This window comes from Leucopleurus acutus, assembly GCF_964270905.1.
Source record: "Leucopleurus acutus genome assembly, chromosome: 13".
Lineage (NCBI taxonomy): Eukaryota > Metazoa > Chordata > Mammalia > Artiodactyla > Delphinidae > Leucopleurus > Leucopleurus acutus.
The window spans coordinates 38,779,027-38,799,809 of record NC_139155.1 but is presented as its reverse complement, the minus strand read 5'-3'; the positions used below and the strand labels follow the sequence as shown (position 1 = coordinate 38,799,809).

Sequence of the window (20,783 nt, the reverse complement as noted above, 5' to 3'; positions counted from 1 at the left end):
ATTTTCCAAAGTGACACAGAAGGTATATGCATCCCTGACGTCAAAGCCCATGCCTTTTTCACTCTGATACACAGTCTCCAACCCTCCTCCTGGTCTGGGCAAATCCTGGTTAGATGTCCACAGAGGGTGCAAGTAGGGATGGAGACATGCAGAGGCCCCTGAAGAGATGAGGAGCTAGGCTAGCATGAGGGAAGAGAAGTTGGGGTGATAAGGCGGGGCCTGGGGTGATGGCTGTCCACTAAGCAGGCCCTGGGGCATCTGGGAGAGTTGAAGACCAGAGACTGATGGGGGAAGGGGAGATCTGCAGCAGAGAAAGGAAACCAGAAAGTAAAAAACTTATACTTGCAAATAGTTATCTGAGGGGAAGGGAGTGTTGGCTATCCACTTATTCCAAATGTGCTATTACTTTAAAAGCATTTCCCGAACACCTACCTCTTCGGAACATGCTTTCAGTTGTCTGCAGTTTGTTATTTCCTTCCTTCCTTAACTCATTCATTCCTGCAGGCAATGAATCAACATGGACTGAATACCCGACTGCCTGGAGTGAACAGTCTGTTGAAGGTGGGATGTCAGTGGTGCCTAATAATTGTTTGGGGGCGGATTCCATTTTGGGAGAGAGACAAATGGCACTCACAACCACGTCTGATGCTGTCACCTCGGGTGGGGCTGGGCCTCTGAGCTCACTGCCCAGGTGTTGCTTACCCACCTTACCCGGGGGAGGAATGTCCATTTGGCTTTAACCAGGGGTAATTCAAACACTGACTCTGCAGACCCCGTGCCAGGAGGAGCTGCGTATTTGCCCAGCCCAGGGGCGTTAGAACTTGGAAGGTGGATATTGGACTTGGAGGCACTCGTGTGGGTGGGAGAGCTCTGGGACATTCTGTGTCACTGTACTGGCGCTCTGTGTTCAGGAGAGGGTGGGATCTAGCTCAGAAACACTTTTCTCACATTAACATCAAACAGAAAGGAGGGGGAAAAGGAGAGAAAGAAAGAGAAAAGCAAGAGAGAAGATATGAGTACAAATGGGTAGATGAAGAGCTGAAAGTCCTTTGAAAGTGCTGCTGGAACAGAGGCTGGAGGGAGGCCTGGCCTCACACCAGGCGCCAGTGCCCACCCATGAATGAGGCTGGGAGAGGCCACAAAGCCCCGCAATTGCCACAGCAAGGGTGCAGCTGCCCGACAGCCCAGAGCCAGCCTGAACACGTCAATGCAGCATCGAAACTGTTGCGGGGAAACTGAGGCATCTACCAATGAAATGACTTGATAACTTCAAAATAATTCATGAGTTGATGTACGTTAAAGTTAAGTGGTGTGTGCACAGGGGTTTGTTTTGCAAGTATCTCTACTTTCCATTATGCTTGAAATAAAAGGTTTATAATAATAAATAAAAAGTCTTTTAAAAATAGGGGAGGGACTTCCCTGGTGGTCCAGTGGTTAAGACTCCACGCTTCCAATGCAGGGGGAATGGGTTTGATCCCTGCTCAGGGAACGAAGATCCCACATGCCACGCGGCACGGCCAAAAGATTAAAAAAAAAAAAAAATTTTTTATTTTAAAAAATTAAAAAGAAATAACTAAAAATAGGGGAGCTATGAAGGAATCAAACACTTTAGGTAGAACATATCCGGCCCTCCATATCCATGGATGAAGAACCCACGGTTACGGAGGCCCGACTGTACTGCGCCGTTTTGAGCATCTGCAGATTTCGGTATCCGCAGGGGTCCTGGAACGAATCCCCTGCAGATTCCAAGGGATGGCTGTACTAGCAGAGAAACAGAATTCATAGAATATAAGCAGAAATTAATGAGAATTGTGTCTTGGGTTTTCTTAAATAGCACTGCAAACCAGGGGTGCTTAACCAGGGGATGACGGACGAGCTGCGGGATCCCTGCACGCCCTGTAATTGTGTGCAAAGTGACCTGAGCGTCTTCAGCAACTTTTCAAGGAACCTATGGCTTTCCCCCCAGAGGCTAATAAATTACATTCTCTCTTAAACGCGCTGTGCATATATTAGGCACTTGGTGCGTGGTTTTCAATAGAAGGTTTCTTTTATAGAACTGGCGGATTCACATCTGGGGCCTTGTGTTTTCATCTCTCAGTCAACCGTGCTTGGAACAGAGCAAAAGAGGCCAACCCCCTGCACAGCCCAGCTCCTTGGCGGCAGCTCCCTGGGCCCCTACTGCCCCTGAGCCCGAGCGGTGGAGGTGGCAGGAGGGCTGTGCCAGGGAGAAGCACAGTGGGGAAGTGGTGACAAAGGCACAGGGGAGGTCTGGGGAGGCCCGTGAGGCTCCCTGGGGTCTGAGAGAGCGACAGGACGCAGTATGGTTGAGGCTGTCATCCTCTGGCAGACTCAGTGCCTTTCGGCGGCAAATGTCCAACAGAAACCACGGTTTTGAATAGTCTGAGGCTCGAAACCCAGAGAACTCCTTAGAAAACACCTTTCTGTTCCTCACAGTGTAGCATAACCCCCAGTGTGACAACCACCCCTTGCAGTGAATTCCTCCAAGAAGTCCAGCCCCTCACAAGCTCCCCAGAACTGGCAGGTTAAGTGTGGGTTATTGTCACATACTTATGAGGGAAGGTCTCATCTTGGTACTGTCTCCAAGTCTGAAGCCAAGACTTGAAGGCTTGCCCTGGGTCCTGATGCATAAAGGTCTTTTCTCCCCAGGCTAACAATTCCACCGGCTAGTGTGGGAAACATGGGATTGGGCCTTGGGAAGCGAGATGGGAGGAGAGGATAGAAGCAGGGTCCGGGTGCTGCTCTGTAGCTGGGGCTCTGCGCGCTGCTCTCCACCAGTCTTCCTGCAGAGAGGACAGGTGGGGCTGAGCCATTCCCCACTTTCTCACGGGAGGACACAGACAGACAGACAAATACCCGGGTGTCCTAGGACTCTCGTCTTCTCCCCGCCCCACCACAAGGGTTTTCCAAGGTGAAAGCCCTTGGTGGAAACTGCCCATTCCTAGACCAAGCTGCAAGGCTGGAGGCTGGGGCAGGGGCTGTCGTAGGACAGTCTGATGAAGGCTTGAGGCTGGCGTGCATGTCTGGGTTCTCACCTCAGGAGGACCTGTTCCCTCCTCTCCACCTCCCCTCCTCCAAGCCCTATTTCACATTCTTCCTCCTTCGGAACCCTCCCCTCGACCCCCCCCCCCCCCCCCCCCCGCCAATACCTTCCTCTCAAACCTCCTGTGGCATTCAGGGTTTGGACATCTCCCTATCTCTGTCTCTGTGTCGCGATACAGAGAAGGCGGCACCCCAAGCTCCTCCCACCAGAACTCCGCCTCTGAGGATCATCTAGAACCCACGGTCTTGCCCACCCAGGCACACTGTCAATGCAGTGGGAAGTGCAGGACCAAAAGTGCTGGCTGGCAAGTCTGGGGCTGTGTCCTCACCTTCCTTTACTGCGGGCCCTGCCTCCACTGCCTGCTTCCCCAGCTCCTCGCAGCACTTCGTCCCCACCCCAGCTCCAGTCTGGTGGCTTGCTTTTCCCCCTAGCAGAGAGGAAAGGGGGACTTCTTGTTAGGTTTGGGCACTGTGGCCATCCCTGCCCAGGAACCTAGGGATGGGCTTGCAGTGGAGACTTTCAGAGGCACACACCGGTCGAGAGATTTTTCTAGAGGGTCCAGGTAGCAGACAGATTCCACGGAGGGAAGGACCGAAGCTGCTTCCAGTGGGCCAGCCCTAGGCCCCAGAGGCACGGCTGGCCAGATTCCATGAACCACAGAGCACCACGGACAAGGCTTCTTTTTTTTTAAACTGTGCTTTATTTAGGGCTAAGCTGGAGAAAGCGTCATCCAATAGTTACAGAAGGTTACAAGGAGTTTTAGGGAGTTGAGTGTGAAAAGAGCAGTTGTACTGAACTGCAGCTGTTTTGTTTTTTTCATTTTTTTTTTTTTACAACATCTGGACATCCTAAAAGGAGCCAAGAAAAAGAAAATTTTAAAAATAATAATTAACCAACAAAATAGAAAGAAAGGAAAGGCAGAAGGCCTGAGAGGAACCAGATAGATGTTCTTCTAAAGCAAAAAAGAAAAAAACATGGTAGGTCCGAGGGCCCCCAGCCTCCAGATGAACAGGACATCAGTGAGGAGGGCGTCAAGGCGGAAAGCCAAAGCAAGTCCTCCCAACGGTGCAAATAAATTATAATAAATATGTTATACTTTAAAATATATGTGTTCTTAAATAATTCAGTGTTTTTTTCTGATTCTGAGTTTTTTTAAGCAATGTCTTTTTTAACTGCTCTAAAGTCATTTACCAAAGATAAATATCGTGCTTTCATTAAATAGTTTTCCTTGTTTTTTCTCTATCATTACAATTAAAAGTCCTACAAAATATGCAAATTTATTTACAGAAAAACAGAGCCGGCATCATTTAAACATCCCTGTTTTTCAAAATTCCTTGTAAACAGTTTCAGAAATTCTTCAAAGATTGTTTTTTTTTTTTTTTTCTCTCTCTTGTTTAAGGTTTTTGTGTGTGTGTGTGTTGTTTAGTTGTTTTAAGATGAAAGTTCCCAGGTCTCCCTTGCCCGGAAAGTCTCTGGAGCAAGCATGGAAGGCGAGTGAAGCAGAGGTGTCGAGGGCTTGCGGAGAGCGGGCGAGCGCGCGCAGCTCCCGGAGCGAAGCGAGGCGAGGGCGGAGGCGGCGGCGGGCCTTCCTGCCAGAGGCGCGGCCTCCACCGGAGGTGGGCAGCCAGGGGCCCACAGGTCTGGGCGGGTCCGGCCTGGCCCTCGGGGTCAATGGCATCCAACAGCACTCGCGGGGAGAAGGGATTGATGCTCAGTCTAAACTCTACAAAAGTACAGTCCTACAACATCTGGGATTTTAGCAGTAACGCTAACTTCTATAGGTTTTTTTTTTTTTTTTTTTTGCTTTCCTCTAATTTTTCTTCTATTATATAGGTATTTTAAACTTCTCCTTTTTAAAATTCTGTACAACTATTATGATTTTAAGAGGGGGAAGAGTTAGAAGCATTTACAGACTTTTCACAACAATTATCTTGCCTTGTCAGTCCCTTGTTTTCCCCTCCTTTTCTCACACTTCACGGTTAACGAGTTTTCATATTTTGTTACTTTCCCCGAATATCCACCAATTTGTTCGTCTTAACAGCTCCATCCAGACATATAATACAGAAAACCATAGGAAAGTGTCATAGACTTGAATGACAGTAATCAAAGCGCCTCTCAAAGTATCAAAGAACTATTATCTTGCTGTTTTAAAAGCATTGAAGCATTATTTTTCTTTTTTTTGTTTTTTTGTGTTTTTTGTGTTTTTTTTTTTTAATTACATTTTTCATAGAATCGCTCTAAGCTGTTTCGAGAACAGCCATGAGGCAGGAAGGAGGTTCTCCTCCCTTCCCCCTCTATTTGACCTAGAGCTACACATCTGCAATAAAAAGTTTGGTCCTTTGGTCCCTAAATAGCTAAAGGAATGACAGATAGAGATGATCAGCGGCGGCCTCCCAGCCGCCCCCCTGGGGACCAGGCCCCACCAGACACACCGCTTGCCCCAGCCTGCCTCAGGCGCCCACGGGCTGGAAAAGCCCCAGGGATCGGGAAGCAGCGGCCCTTCCCGGTTCCCAGCCCTGCAGCCTCCCCACCTTGTCTCAAGTTATTTTGTTTTAAAGTTGCCTTTTTTTTTTCTCGTTTTTCTTCATCTTCTTCTTCTTTACGTCATATATATTTTTCCCCCAAACACGTGCCCTCTGAACTCCATAGACGCTATACTTTCCTTGAAGAAATGTGACAGTCACAGAGTGTCTGGAGTCTTCAGCTTGATTGATATTGGCTGATATGTCAAAGGTGTCATCCAACAGTTCTCATTTATAAATATATAGAGAGAGAGGTTTGTTTTTTAATGTAGCCCGTTCAGCATCCTGCCCTAAAATGAAGAAAATCAGGGCTGATTAAGGCGAGAGAGGAAACACAAAACGCATCCAAACACCAAAAGGAACCTGCCTCGGGGGTTAGGGCGGGAGCTCTGGGGCATAGCGGGAGAGGGGGAAGAGACCAGTATGAGAATTAGTCATGATCATGATACATAAAAAAGAAATCGACTCTTCTAGTCAGAGTAAGAAACCACTGGGAGGTCTAGTGGTGATGGTTGTAGCTGAGCTTTGGTTGTTGGGAGAGGGTTTTTGATTTGGGTTCCTTTAGAGTTCTGGATTGGGGGACGGCTAGATCTAAGGGAAGAATTTGGGACTGTGGGGTATGAATTCATCATTAAACTGATCTCTAAGGGATCTAGCCCAGATACAATATGTATACAGAAGCCTAGCAAACAAGATAGCAAAAATCTAGCAGCCCAGCCCACTCCCCCCCCAAGATCCGTGACATGAATTTTGCAGAATTCTTGCCCAGTTTCCAAGCCAACCACCTCTTTCCCAAGGTCACTATTTGCGAGGCTGTGTATATATATGTATATCTGGATATATGTGTAGAATATATTCACCTGCACATATGTGGATATACATGGATATGTGTGTATGTATATGCATAGATACACACATACACACACACACACACATAATATTTTTCTCATACATGCCAGGGAATTTAGAGGAAATTCAGCACTTCGAGGAAGTGGATGGGGAGAACCTAAAAGAAGTTAGAACGGATTTAATCATCAAAGTTAAATTAACTCAGACAATTCTTGATTTTGTTTTGAATGGTGGCTTTTTGGTGTTTTGTTTTGCATTTCAAAGAAAAAAAATCATGATCCGACTAGAATCAGAAGGAAAATGCTTAATCATTGTGAATTAACAAATGAGACTCGTCTCCATTCTAGCAAGCAGCTTCCACTTATACATGGGGGTGACTGGTTACATCAAGAGAGTTAGAACTGCAAAGCCCCCAGTTGAGGGGACAACGTCATGCGTATATCAATCCATGCTGGCAGGTTTTTCACACTGTTGATTCAACAAACAGCAAACCGTACACAGCAATCTAAACAATTACAACACCAAATAAAATAATAATAAAATTAAAAAACACTTGTCAAGGACCCTTTTTCAGTTGTAAACAAAAAGGTGCATTTTGCTTTTGTTAGTACTGTTTCTTCCAAACCGACCAAAAAGCCCTCCCAACTCCCCGGCCCCCACCTCCCTCCCCACATTTAATTTAGCAGAAGTGGCTACAATACAAACCTTACAATTGCTACCGGGCTCTCTCTCAGAGGCCCCGGGCTTTGAACTCTAGGTTTTTGGTTTAGAATTTTTTTTTTTTTTTTTTTTATCATTCTGTTACTGTAGAGATTTTGTTTTTGTTTTTTTCTTTTTGTTTTTCCTTTTGAAGTGAGATTTAAAATAGCCTAACTGGAAAAAGACCAGACCTAGGAAAGTGTCAATTGAAAAAGGCCCCCAAATTTCTAGAAAAAAATAAAATCACAATATTTTCAAGTGCAAGTAAATCAACCACGCATAGATACTTTTAAGATGTTTTCCTCATTTTTAAGAAAAAAAAATAATGGTTTGCACAGTTAAATGATCCCATGTCCGATAATTCGGGAATTCATCTTTATTTTTACTATTTTTTTATTCTTTTGTTTTTTTTTCTCTATGTGACATCTAGAGAAGCATAAAAAACGCTGAACAAGAAAAACCAAACAACAGAAAGTAAAACCACTGCAAGCACCAAGAACGAAACGAAAATGAGCACAGCAAAAAAGATTGTGGCAGCACAAAAGTCAAGAAAATGCACGTGTGATCATGACTGGCCAATCATCAACTGATACAACATCCAAGAAAAACGCTCCAATCACAGCACCTCCACGAAACTTGACGGCAATTGTCATGCAACCGATTCTTAGCCTTGTTACATGACGCCATCATGTCACACTGTGAACTTTGAGTTGATTTGAACTTACGGATGGGGGACTGTTTTCTCCACTCTCATGTGATTACGTGAACTTTATTCCTAGCTCAGCGCGAGACTGTGGTGGATTTGACTGGCCCTGGTTGGGTTGTTGGAATTTGATTGAATGACAAAAGAAGAAAAGATTTATATATATATTTATATATGTAGAGAGAGAGAGAAAGAGAGAGAGGACAAGAGAGTGTGGGCAAGGGGGGAGGAGGAGGGGGGGCGGGTTGGGTCGGGGAGTGTGGGGGGTGGGACAGGGAGAGTCGGGTTGAGGGTGAAGAAGGGCAAGGAAGAAGTTAAAACAAAATTAAAAGGAAAAATATTTATACAGCACCAGACCACAGCATCAATCTAAAAGCTCTAATGAGAGAACAGCAGTCAAATCATAAGAGAACTGAAAAAAACTCAAAGGATGGAGGAAGCCGGCAGACAAACAACATGGGCACGTCAACACACACACACTCAGGCACACGCACACGCACACACGGTTGTTTGTGCAGACACATGATACACCGTGAACAGTAGCAGAACCTCACACAGGGCCACTATGGGCATCCATCATGCGCTGGGAAGAGGAGGGAGGGTGTAGGCAGCTTGGTGAGGGGGCCAGAAAAAACTAAAACAGCCCCTCAAACCACCTCGGCCGGCAAGCAGATCAGGGAGCACGCTCTCTGCCTCTGACCACCCTTGATTCTTTCCCTCTCCCCCAGGTGCCGAGCTCTCCTCGCCTCCCCAGCCTTCCGTGGCTTCAGCCTGTGGACCAGCAGGGGGAGCCTGACAGGGTGGCCCCGATTTGCCGGGTGGGTCAGAGGCTGATTAAGGCGACTGCTGTATCCATGGGGTCCATCCACAAAACACCCTGCTGCCCAGTACAGTGCACGCAGACAGCAACTCAGCCCTCCCGCCCTGTCCCGTCCCGCCGTGGCCGCCATCCCCAGAGAAAGGCGTCCCCACTAAAAGAGCACCCGCTGCATGAGGTCGTGAGCCTCTCCTCGTCCACTCTGCCTCAACCCTCTTTCCTCAGAACCTTCAGAAAATGAACACTTGTAGTTCTGAGATTTAGAGTAAATCACATCAACGTTCTCAGAATTCTACAGACACATCCTGGCACAGCTGATTGTATTTCATGATCGCCTTACTGTCTCTGTTTTGCTCTCAAGGTGGCCCACGTGGCCAAAGCAAGGCTGCTTCCTGGCACGCGAAGCCTTTAGACGGCTCTGCAGCTCTGACCCAGGAAATGGTCACGTGGAAGACTAGGGTGCCCTGCAGTGCTGGTCACACGGAACAGGAGACTCCACTGGAGAGGGGCGGGCTATGGCCCTGTTTCCCCAGTCTCTCTGTTGCTGTCACTTGTGCTCTGCTGCCCTCCCCCACTCCACCTCCCCCTTCTCCATTCCTTCATACCCTATACCCCTCCACGTACAGCTTTCTAGACTGACCCATCTCACAAGCCCCGACCTGCCTTCTTCACTAGTGAAGCCCTAACTGGTGGAGGCTGAGCTCCCTTCTCTGTCAAGCATCATCCAATTATTCCGTTTTGAGTTGTCTTGAGCACGCTTCACCATTGGGGGTTCTTTGCCCCCACCCAGGGCACTGGGGCCCCCCAGCCCTACGCCCTCCTCACGGTTACCCCTGAGTTCACTTCCCAGTCCCTGCTCCCCTGCAGCCCCCGGGTCTGTGCACCAGGCTTGCAGAGTCTGCAGGGGTTTCCGACGCACCGGGCTTCTACACGCAGCGGCTTCCACTCTCAGCTTTGTGTTTTCCTACAGGGAGTGTGGAAGGGAAGCCTGAGGTCATGACATGTCACTGTGGATAAGATGCAAAACAGCTGAGAGGTGACTATTTTAAGCCTGAGCCCGGCCTCCAGCTCTGCGTTCTCAGAAGAGCCCCCGCCCCTCTTCCTCCGCAGAGCCCTGCTGCCCTGCCTGCCCGTCCTGCTCCTCCCACAGCAGATCTCCCTCACCAAGACCAGGGCCCAGCAAGGCCCGTCTGCATCTCCAGCTCCTCCGGAAAGCAAGCCCTTAGACCCACCACCCAGGAGAGCCAACTGGCGGGCCCCTGGGGTGGGAGAAGAGGCCTAAGAACTGAGGAGGGGGAATTCCCCAGCGGTCCGGTGGTTAGGACTGTGCCCTCACTGCCGAGGGCCCGGGTTCAATCCCTGGTGGGGGAACTAAGATCCTGAAAGCCTCACGGCGCGGAGGGCAGCACCATCAGGTGTCAGCCACGGCAACCCAGGGACACCTGCACCCAGTCCTGGGACGCCCACTCCTCCCCACTCCACTGTGCTCCTTTGCCGGCTGCCAGCTTTCCTCCAGCCACCCTTCAGTGCCTGGCACTGCCCAGTGCTGGGGATTCGAGCCTGAATTTCACACAGCTCCGCCCCAAATCTCCATCTAGGGAACCTTCTCGTACCCACTCATCTCTCACACACACTTGGTCCCCAGCACACAAACACTCAAACTCGTTCAGCCGCTAAGGAGGCTCCCTGGGGTTCTTCCCACGCACTGCTGACCACTTTCTTCATTAGGGAGCGGTGGCACCTCTGCCTGCACAGTGAGCCCTGCCTGGCCACCCTCTGGAAGAGCCTCTCCGAGCACAGCCCTAGAGGTGACAGCAGAGTCACTGACCGGCGTAGGGGAGCTTGAATCAGGACCGGGAAGCCCCACCTCATGACCTGGTCAGGCTGAGCCAATTCAGATGCCAGGTCCTAAACACAGCTGGCCTCTAGCCAGAGAAGGCCCAGGCCCAAAGCCACAGCCCAGCACTGGGCAGGTCTGACCCGAAGCACCCGTGCCTGCAAAGCTCAGAGCAGACGCTGTGCAAAAGCACACTCAGAACCAAAGCCCGGGGCCAGAAGAAACAGGGCTCCCAGGGAGTCAGACACGCCACTCAGACGGTTCTCCCTCCAAAGAGCCGGATGCCTGCGCGCCCGCCCTCAGCCTGGGCCCAGAGGTGAAACAAGGGACTTGGGTGTCTGCCTGGACCTGGCCACGTTCGTGTTTCTGCCCACTTTCCCTGCCTTTGTTTCCTTCCTCTTAGTTTCCCCGTGAAGATTTCTGGGAGAAACTCCCATCTTAGCGCAAGATGAGAGGCAGGGGCAGCAATGAAGCCAGGAACCCACGCTCCCATCCATCAGGGTGCGCAGACCCCACCCTACCCAGGCCTCATTTTACGGAACCAAAGCCCAACCACGCTCCCCCTCCCGACGGCTGCCCTGCCAGGGGCCCTCTCCTTCCCCAGAACCCCCTCACTCCAGTTCTGACCTGACCACCTATTTGCCTTATGTCTTTACCACCGGCCATGAGACCACCCTCCCGGTGCCTATTCACACCTAACTATGGCCCCTGAGCCCCTGCTTAGGCGAGCCCCGCCCTTCCCAGCAACTAGGACCCATCATCTGTAAACATCCTTTGCTGGCCTGTAAAATCATGCAGTTTTTAAGCTGCTTTTTGTGTGCTGTTTCCTCCCGCTCTTACTGGCAGCAGCCGCTACCCACGGCACTCCCCGAGCCTGGCCCTATGACACCTGCCTTCTGTTACACCCTCTAACAGTCTTGGGTTGGGAAGCTGAATGCACCATTTGTTAAAATCCTGTGAATGGAGCTGAAAGGTCAACTTTACTGTAGGAGCTACGCAGGCTCACAGTTTTTTAGAAGACTGCCTAGTGGGGGGCTAGTCAGATGGCTGACCCCAGAGAAGTGAGAGGTCCTGATGTGTCCCCTCTGATATTCAGGACACTCTGGGGTAGGAGGGGTGAGGCGAAGATAGCAGAGGGGGGTTTATCCATCTCCTTACTTGAAGGGGTTAAGAGCTCAGCCTCTGGAAGTAACCACTCCCCCTTCATATCATGACTCTACTGCTCAGGAGCTGATTAGCAAGTGACTTAATCTGTCTGTGCTCCATCTATAAAATGGGAATAATAACACTACCTACCTCATAGGCAGCTACAAGTATACAGTTATGTCTTAGAGTGGTCACCTACAAGAACTGTCTCTTGCATGGTAAGCGCAGTGTGAAAGTCTGTGGTTCTCATCTTTCTGGCCTTTGTATTCCCTGGTGGAAGAACCACTCTGCTCTTTTAGCCACTCCTCTCAAGCCCCCACCCCAATCATGACTGCTAACTGGTTCTACCCTGAGGGCCACTTCTTACCTTCTGTCCCAAACTACAAGTCTGCCGTCCTCATCCCTTCATCTGGGAATTTCTCTGACCTAGATGTTCCCTCCTTTCTTGGGGTTTTAGTTGCATCAAGGTCTAGGAGGCTAAGACAAGCTGTTTTGGGGGGAGCCACAAAACACACCCACAGGGGCCCCTCAGAATCTCAGGGCATGACACTGGAGCATGCCGCCTCCTTAAAAGTCCTCTGATGGCTCCAATGCCTGGGTTTCATCACTGAAGAAATGGAAGCCCAAGAGGGAAAGCACCTTGACCCAGGTCATGCCTTAGTGGCAGAGCTAAGCCTGTTTAAGAAAAAGTGCTCCATGTCGCGAAAGGGCTGCTTTCACTGCACTGTCCCTCCCCTCCTATGGAAATGTACCCATTGGCTGGCTGCCACCGTGTCGGTGTGAGCACAGAGCTGGAAGCTCTACGCGGGCAGCACGGTGACCATGTGTCTCGGCATCCCGGCACTGAGCCAGCATCTGGCCCAGGAAAGTGCCCACGCTCTGAACAAACATGTGCGTGTGCATTTCACACAGACCAAAGACGGACAGGGGCAGGAACTGAGGAAGCATGAGAGGTGGACGCTGCTCTTCTAGCTCTGCAGCGAGTAGAGGCTCAAGCACCCTCTTCAAGGGAAGGTGAGTGTGGCTGCTCCTGGGTGGATGAAGGGGGTCCTGCTGGCAGCGGTGGGATTTGAGAGGAGACTGGGAAGCTGGAGACCTCCCTCCCAAACTCCAGACTCTGACCCTCCACTCGGATGTGTAACTGTCACGTGCCTCACCTTTCCCCCAATCCCTCTCCGTCTCAGACCACGACAACTCTGCTCTTCCAGTTACTCGGGCCAAAAGCTAAGCGTCATCCTTGATGCCTCTTTCTCTCACATCCCCTCTAATTGCTTACAAACAGCACCAACTCCCTCACACCACATCGACTGCTGTCACCCTGGACTGAGCGGTCCCAGCGCTAGACCTCTGCTTTGGGCCCTACGATCTATCAACACGGCAGCCAGCGAGCCTCCTGAAATGCAAGTTAATGACATCACTCTCCTGTGCGGAGCTCTCCAGTGGCTCCCCCCGAGCCTCCCATTTCTGAGGAGAGGCCGAAGTCCATGCAACGGCTTGTAGGTCCTACACGAGGTGGCCCTCCTCACCTCTGGGATCTCCTTTTCCACTACACCCCCCCGTGCTCGCTGTCCTCCAGTCACCCTGGCCTCCTGCTGGTCCTTGAACACACCGCATTGCCCACACCTTGGAGCCTGTGCACTGCCTGCTCCTTGGGTGCGAGGACCGAGGGAACAGCCAAACCCTGGCGTGGCTCCCTGCCTCCCCTTCTTCAAACCTTTGCTAGATGTCACTTCCTCAACAAGGCCTACCCTGACTACCTGATTTACCTGTGGCCAACAATTCTGACACACTATGTAATTTACTCTTTGATCCTCTGTCCTTGTTTGTTGTCTGCCTCCCCTGCTAAGGACAAGGATTCTCATTAGTCTTACTCATGCTGAGTACCTAACAGTACCTGGCACACGGTACTGCTGAAGCAGCGGAGGACTGGGCAGCCTCGCCTGGACTATGACCGAGCTGGGACGGGTGGAGCCTACCTCAATGGGAGAAACCAGGCTGGGGGTGGACTTTTGATGGCCAGGCACATCTCCTCCCTCCCCCCTTCCCCAGGAAGCTGCTTCACCCAGGGGAGCACGTGGCCTGGAAGAGGAGTGGCCGACTGTGCCTTCAGCTGTAAGGCAGGACCCAGACAGAGGAGGGAAAGGTGACACCTGCCCACTCATCATGGCCTCTGTAAAGAGGGCGGGGTAAGTGGCCCCAGTCCCATACCATCACCCTCCTCACCTTCTGTCCCATATTGTTTTGTTTTCTGGTAAAGTTCCCTTTGAAAAGTCCTGTCCCTCCTCTCCAGACTGAGCTGCGGGGAATTGAAGGGGTGAAGGGGTCAAGTGTCTAAAAGCCACCAGCCCTTCAGGCAAGAGAGCTGGCAAGGGGAGAGCCAGGGAGTCTGGGAGAAGGCCCCAGCACAGGCCTACAGCTCCCCACAGGGCCTACTCCTCCCCCAAACTCTCCCAGCCCTGAGCTTGCCATCTGCTCACCCCAGGGTTTTCTGGCAAACAAAATTGCCGGTGTAGACCTTCTCAGACCGGTTCCCTCACTCCTGCTCCTCTTAGCTCTGCGGCAGGGGGATGGTCATACCCATTTCTGACGGGGTGACCACAGCTCTGCGCCTGCCCCCTAGGCACCGGACGAGGAGCAGGTCGAGCCGGGCGCAGCGGGTCCAAGGCACAGCGAGGCTCCGTCCGGCCCACGGAGGCCAGGGGAGACGGCGGGTCCGTCCGGTATCAACCTCCCCAACCCCCCGTCCCCGCGCCCCGGCCGACCCCGGTTACCTGTGCGAGTCCTGGTCTCCCCCGGGGGACGCTCCCGCCTGCACTCAGTACGGGCGATTGGCGTCTTTGGGCCGCTTCAGCTGCACCTTGAGCCTCTTCATGCCGATCTGGAAGCCGTTCATGGCCTGGATGGCGGTCTGCGCGCTGGCCGGGTTGTCGAAGCTCACGAAGCCTGGCGAGACACGAGGGACGAGGGCCTGGGTTTCCACGGGGCCGCCCCGGCCGGGAGGGGGCGGGGGCGGAGAAGGTCCGTGGGGCCGAGGGCGGGGCGGGGCGGGGCGGGCGGCGGTGTCTCCCCGATCCCGCCGCGCCTCCGGGCGGGGGCGGGGCTCAAGGCTCCTCCCCCTCGGGGCCCCGCCCCCGTCCCGGCCTAGTGCCCCCCCCCCCCCCCCCCACTGCCCGCGTGCTTGCGGACCCTCCGGCGGCGGGCGCTGCCGAGGCTCCCGGCTCCCCGACACGCGCGGCCCCGGGCCGGGCCGCCCCGGCTTCACCTCGGCTCTGGGCGGCGCCGCTGTCCCGCACGCCCTCTCCCCCAGGCGGGGCGCCCGCGGCGCGGCGGGGCTCGGAGAGGCGCCCGCCCCCCACCCGCGCCGGCCCCGGCACCTCAGCCCCTGCCTGCGGTGGGAGAGGGCGGACACACCTGCGGGTGGAGGAGTTTATTGGACACTGTCCTCCCTGACAGGAGGGGGCCTGGCAGCGGGAGGGCACGGGGTGCCGGCCTGGGGAGAGAGAGGAGTGCGAGGGGAGGGAGGGGAGGCGCCACGGAGCGAACTTCGCCGCCGCCGATTCCGGCCGCCCCCCTCGCGAGTGCCGCCCGGCCGCGGGGCAGGGCAGAGGCAGGGTCCCCGCCGCCCCTCCTCCCGCTCCGTCCCTGCCGAGGCTGCTCCCAGCCAGGCTCCGGGTGGCCACCGCCACCGGGGCCAGTCCACACCGGCTCACATTAACCAGCCACCTCGCTCCCAGGGGCCGTCTGCACCATCCTTTTATTTAGTAGAACTCCACCCTGGGAGCAGGGGCTCTCGCCCCGGACTAAGCACGCACCCATTGATGTGAATCCCTCGTAACACTACTAATGGTATAACAATAATAGTACAAATTGACCCTATTAGCGAAAGTTAGCTAAGCGCCTTCTCCGTGTACTACAGACTGCAGAAGTGCTTTTCACGTGTTCACTCCTCCCAATATCCCAGGACAGGATATAGAACCATCCATGGCTCCCAGTCACCTTCTGAAACAAGCAGTTCCCAGGTGGGAATGGATTAGGTTCCCAAAGCTGATTTAGAAGTCACCTTTTGGAACTTCGAATGCATCTCCTTATAGACTACACTACATCAGCATTTCCCAAAAATGCCCCTAAAAGGTGCTCCCTGAGAAAGGGCCTTTGGTGGTCAAGCAAATTTACAGCCAGGCCTCTCTGGGACAGTTCATGGCACATTAACAAATAAAAACATCCCTCTACCACCCCAACTTCTCTCTTCTTCATGTCTTTGTTTAACCTAGTATTTCCTGGAATTTATTTGACTTTAAAGGCCTTTTCTCCTGTAAAATGGGCTTAGATCCTGCAAAATATATGAAACTAAGCTTGGCGAAGTTCCCAGGCCATCCTGCAAATGCACTTCATTTGGGGTGCTCATCTCCAAACGGCCATTAGATATATAAGGGATAGGTGTACAGACTCCGTTGATGTAGAAAGCTGCTTTCTCGGTTAATTGTCTGTGGTACCTTGGGCCTGCCTGTGACCCCTCCCTTACTCTCCCTGTGTCGTGGCCCTTTTACCTCCGCCCCAGACACTGCCTCCACCGGCCTCTTTTCTCTTTCTCCTTCCTGCATTTGTGTGCATTTTCTCTGGAGGCCATGTGCCATCAAAGATGGGGGAGGGGTGTGTGTACACGCATGTGAGTGTACTCAAGAGTGGTAGCATGTGAGCTCGGATGAGATTGGTCAGAGATGGGCCCAAGGCAACATAACCTACATCTATGTATTAATCTATGGGTGAAAACACATAGGAAAGATTTCTGATTATCCGTAGTTGGAAATCAATGTGAGTCATCTTTCCACCTCCCCCTCTCATGCCCTCCTGGCCCATCCCTTCCCTACCAACTTCTCTGACTGATGACTAAATCGAGCTGTCAGCAGAGCAGTTTTCAAATGCGTGAATGGTGCATCTGTTATACTGCTCTCCCCCAGATTAAAGAGGGTGGGCAAACTAAACGCCTCTCTTCCTCCTGGGACAAGATAGCCGAACTGTGGGTGGCAGTTCCCCCCACAAAAGAACAAATACGAGCAAAGTGGGGAAGAGATGGGAGAAAGATAAAAACGGCTGGAGATGCTGTCTAGGGTGGAGGTGTAAAGGGAGAGAGAGGGTCCTGGAGGAGGGAAGAAGCCCAGCCTTTGGGTTGAGTTTCTGGAAGCCTGGGGGTTGGGAAGGATTCCGGGCTCAAGGAACTTTTCTTCCTGAACTAGTTTTGTTAACTGGCTAGCAGTCAGGGCAAGGAGCATCTCCCCTGCTGGCCCCCCCTCGGCAAGGCTCTAGGCCCCATCTCCCATGTTCACGGTTTCCAGGGCTGTGTCCCTTCTCCCAGAACCCCCTGCCCCATTCCTCCCACTCCCGAGAAGGTTTCTGCCTTCCAGACCGTGGGAGGCTGTGCAGGTAGGATGCCCTCCTGGTGGCCCTCCAGCCCATCTTCCAATGCAGAAACCATCTGTGCTGCACATATGTTCACGACGGCCTCTGAAAGATTCTGTTTATGCTTATAAAGAGCACGCGGGGCCTTTAAGGAGTTCACTTTAACAGAGGACCACGTGTGCAGAAAAATGGCCCTTCCTTTGGGGAATAAAGGGGACCCTAGCACCTCCTGAGGGTCCGCTCTGGCCAGGTCCCTCACATGGACCATCTCGTACGACCTTCACAGCACTGCTGAGAGCTGACTGCTGAAATCCCCATTCCACAAATAAGGACACTGAGGCCCAGAGAGTAAACTTGCCCATGAGTGCGTGCTGGGGAGAGCTGCACAGGCTCGGCTGCCAGAGCGAGGGAGGGAACCCAAGAGGCTGAAGGAGGAGCCACTGGGCCAGCCAGCTTGGCGGGAGCCTGTCCTTTCTCAAGGCCAGTGGATGTTCAGCGCTAGCCGTTTGTTCAGGAAGAGAGGAAAGAGCCAGAGTAGAGGTAGGTGGGCGTGGACTCCCAGAAGCAGCAGGGCGAAAGCCTTTGCTGGAGGACTTGAAGGAGCTAATGGCAAGGGTAGTCCGGGGCTGACTCCAGGGAGTCAAACGCACTCCAGCCCCGGGGCCCAGCATGTTCTGGGCTCTTCACAGTTTTCTTCTGATTTATGGAACATCTGAGGCTTACTCAGAGAGCAAAGGCAGCTGATCTCCAGTTTGTCGTTTTTACATACATAATGTAATTCGTCAGAAGAAACACCAGTCAAACAGTGGAGGGGTGCAACCTGGTCTTTTCCTTTTGCCTTGTTTTCCCATCCCCCAGAGAAATGAGCTGCTGGGGCAACTCTGTGCCACTGATATGCCACAGATTTTCAGTGGCAGCTGCCAGAGGGGAAAGGACAATGTGCAAAGATCTTGACTGCCTTGGGGAACATGCTTTCCACCCTGAAGCCCCTCCTGGTCCTGGAAAGCTGGTCTCCAAACTGGAATCTCCTTAACATGTGCTTCCTGGTGCTTCTGCATTTTTGTACCTTCTCCCCTTCCCCACGCCCAAGGGGGGACCCAGGTTCCCTGGCCAAAGCAGGATCCTATTCTGTCCTCACAGCCCCAGAATCTGGGGGTCAGCCTGGAGATTCTGAGCCTCTGGCTGACTCAGCTCTGGGGACTGGACTCCTCAATCCTTGGGGAATCATGAGTGGGTCTGGCCCCAGAAAGAAGCTCCCATGGAGGCAGAAGAGGTGGGAGAGGGGCTAGGGAGGAGTGGAGAGGAGAGGTGTGGGGATGAGGTGGGTTTCCAGGAGGTTGGAAGCAAACTGAAACTCAGGATGCCCAGTTGAATTGGAATTTCAGATAAACAATGAATTACTTTTTTAGTATAAGTATATCCCCAATATTGCACGGGACATATTACACGTAATATTTGGGATATACGTATGCTAAAAATGTATCCATTGTTTATCCAAAATTCTGATTTAACCGGGCATCCTGTGTTTTATATGATAACCATACTCCTAGATCCTCCCAAGTCCTTCGTCTCCTATCTAACACCCTGCCCAGGAGAATTTACCAGAAGTACTTCATCCTGTTACTCCCACCATCTTCCACTACCTACCACACCACCTGAAGCATCTTCACCTGAATGGTTGAAACCCTCCCCAGCACAGGCCCACCCTCACAGCTGGTCTCCCCTGAACCCTCCTTTCTCCCCAAAGCCTCCTGCTTCCTCATTCACTGACCTTTGCCTCTTCTCATCCCAGCCCCCATGCCCTCATCCATTCCATTCCCCCTGCCTGGAATTTCCTCCCCTTCCTTTTTGTCTATTTGCATCCACCTGCCTTTCTCCTTCCTCCATTACTTGGTGCCTCGCAGATTTCACTGCTGTTGAATAGATGTGATTTTCATCTAAGCTCAGACCTGAGGCTTCCTGAGGGCAGGAACCAGTTTCCTCTTCCTGATTCCTCAACAATTTGGCTCTTGTGGCCTGAGGGGGTGGGTAGGGGGAGGAGGGTTCATTGGATGGCAGGAGGGGAGCAAAGAGCAGGGTAGACAGAGAACGGGGGCAGGGGCAGGACAGAGAGATGGACAGAGGAGGCCAAGGGGCCGGCGGGGTAGGGGCCTCGGCTGGGCGGACCTCCCACCCCAAGGATCATGCCTGGCTTTTACCCCGGGGCCACTGTGGCCTTGAGAGGAGAGGGGCGCTGGGAGAATGGGTGTCGCCAGGCTCTGCTCCCTGCCCTTCCACCCCTGCCCAAGGTGGGTCCCTTCCCCTTCTCAGTCGGTGGGAATGGAACTTTTTGCCTGGGAGGAGAGACTATCTCTTGGACTGGGACAGGGGGTAGGGGGGCTGGATGGGTTGGGGGTTGGGCAGAGAAAGCCAAGAAGCCAAAAGAACAGAAGAGAGAAGAGGGGTGAGAGGTGGAGGCTGGAGGCTGGGCACAGGGAGCACTTGGGGGGTGGGGCCGATGTGAAGGAGCAGGTTAAAAGCAGTTGGACACCGGTAAATTGGTGCGAGCACCACCCTGTCCTAGGTGAAGTTGGTTTGTTATCTTTACCCACCAAAGCATTTACTTTGGTTAGTCGCCCGATCCACAAACACTTTCGAGGAGATGACATTACCGAAAGGGAGGAACATCTGCATCAGCTCAGCGTCCCCAAACTCCTGGGGCAGATGGTAGATGAACAGGTTACAGCCCTCGGGCCCTGCGGTGAGGGGGGGGCAGGGGAGGAGGGATGGCGGGGTGGGGGAAGAGAGAGACAGAGGAGAGGTGAGCGAGTTAGGCAGCGGCAGCAGGGAGGGGTGGGGGCGAGGTTAGGAGGGGGAGTCTCATTCAAGATCCAAAAGTGGCCACGGAAAGCGGGGGGCTGCTGAGCCCCGGGTCTGAACCCTGGTCTCCGCTCTGCCCTTGGGCAAGTCACGGAACTTCTCTGCGCCTCAGTGACCTTTTCTGAAAAATGGGTCCATAACAGGGTGCCTTGCAACTCTAGGGCTCCAGGGGTGGAGTCAACCAGTGAATGGGGTGAACGTGCCAAGGCCTGATCAGTCATGGAGGGGAGATGCTGAGAAGAGGCAGGGGTAGGGAGACCTGCTGGGACCCTGCTCAGGGGACGTCAGAGGGAGCTGCCCTGGGGGCAGCCATGCCTGTGGTGCTGGGGCCTCTGGAAGCCTCGCTTCAGCCCCCAGAGGCAGGACTCTGGGGCCTGGAATCCCCATCCTCCTCGTGGCCAGCAGCCCCTGCTTCCCATCTGGTCCCCAACGGCCCTACCCTCTGCTACCCCGAACCTTAAAGTCAGCCCTGATCTTGGAGGTGGAAACCAAGATTGACCCCACCTCCTCCAGCAAGATAGGTGAGCAGAAGGGGCTTCACTGCAAGGCTCCGTGATGGGATACCCACAAGCCAGGGTGCCACGAGCCTTATGGTGTAAGTCTTCCCGTTTCATTACAGCAGTAACAGCCCTACCACTTCTGTAGCGTGAATTACATGCCAGGCTGCTCTACACACTTCAGGTGGATGTTAATTCACTTAATCCTTACAGCAGCCCTGAGGCTGTTGTCATTCCCACTTCACAGAAGAGAAAACTGAGGCCAGAGAGGTTAAGTCACCTGCCAAGTCACATAGCTAGTAGGCAATGGAGCCAGGATATGAACCCAGACCCAGGCTGTCTGCCTCCATAGTCTGTGCCCTCCTCTCTCTCTACCTACCTATCATTCATCTCAGT

General features: G+C 52.8%; 1 protein-coding gene across 26 annotated transcripts in view; it reads right to left on the bottom strand.

Annotated features, from left to right (window-relative positions):
• Positions 1-3,530: 3,530 nt before the first annotated feature.
• The window catches only part of CELF4 (CUGBP Elav-like family member 4), a gene marked incomplete at its 5' end in the record, with an annotated part of 298,894 nt that continues 281,641 nt past the window's right edge, over positions 3,531-20,783 (bottom strand). For 14 of the 26 annotated variants that reach the window (XM_082852748.1, XM_082852749.1, XM_082852750.1 and 11 more), the window contains 4 exons: positions 3,531-5,873; positions 14,406-14,577; positions 15,046-15,124; positions 19,683-19,766. In XM_082852748.1, the coding sequence (XP_082708874.1) occupies positions 5,847-5,873; positions 14,406-14,577; positions 15,046-15,124; positions 19,683-19,766 (362 nt within the window). In that variant the 3' untranslated portion in view covers positions 3,531-5,846. Of the gene's footprint in view, positions 5,874-7,761; positions 7,944-14,405; positions 14,578-15,045; positions 15,125-19,622; positions 19,767-20,783 lie in introns of those variants that run through there. The other 12 variants (XM_082852744.1, XM_082852746.1, XM_082852745.1 and 9 more) reach the window with 4 other exon arrangements.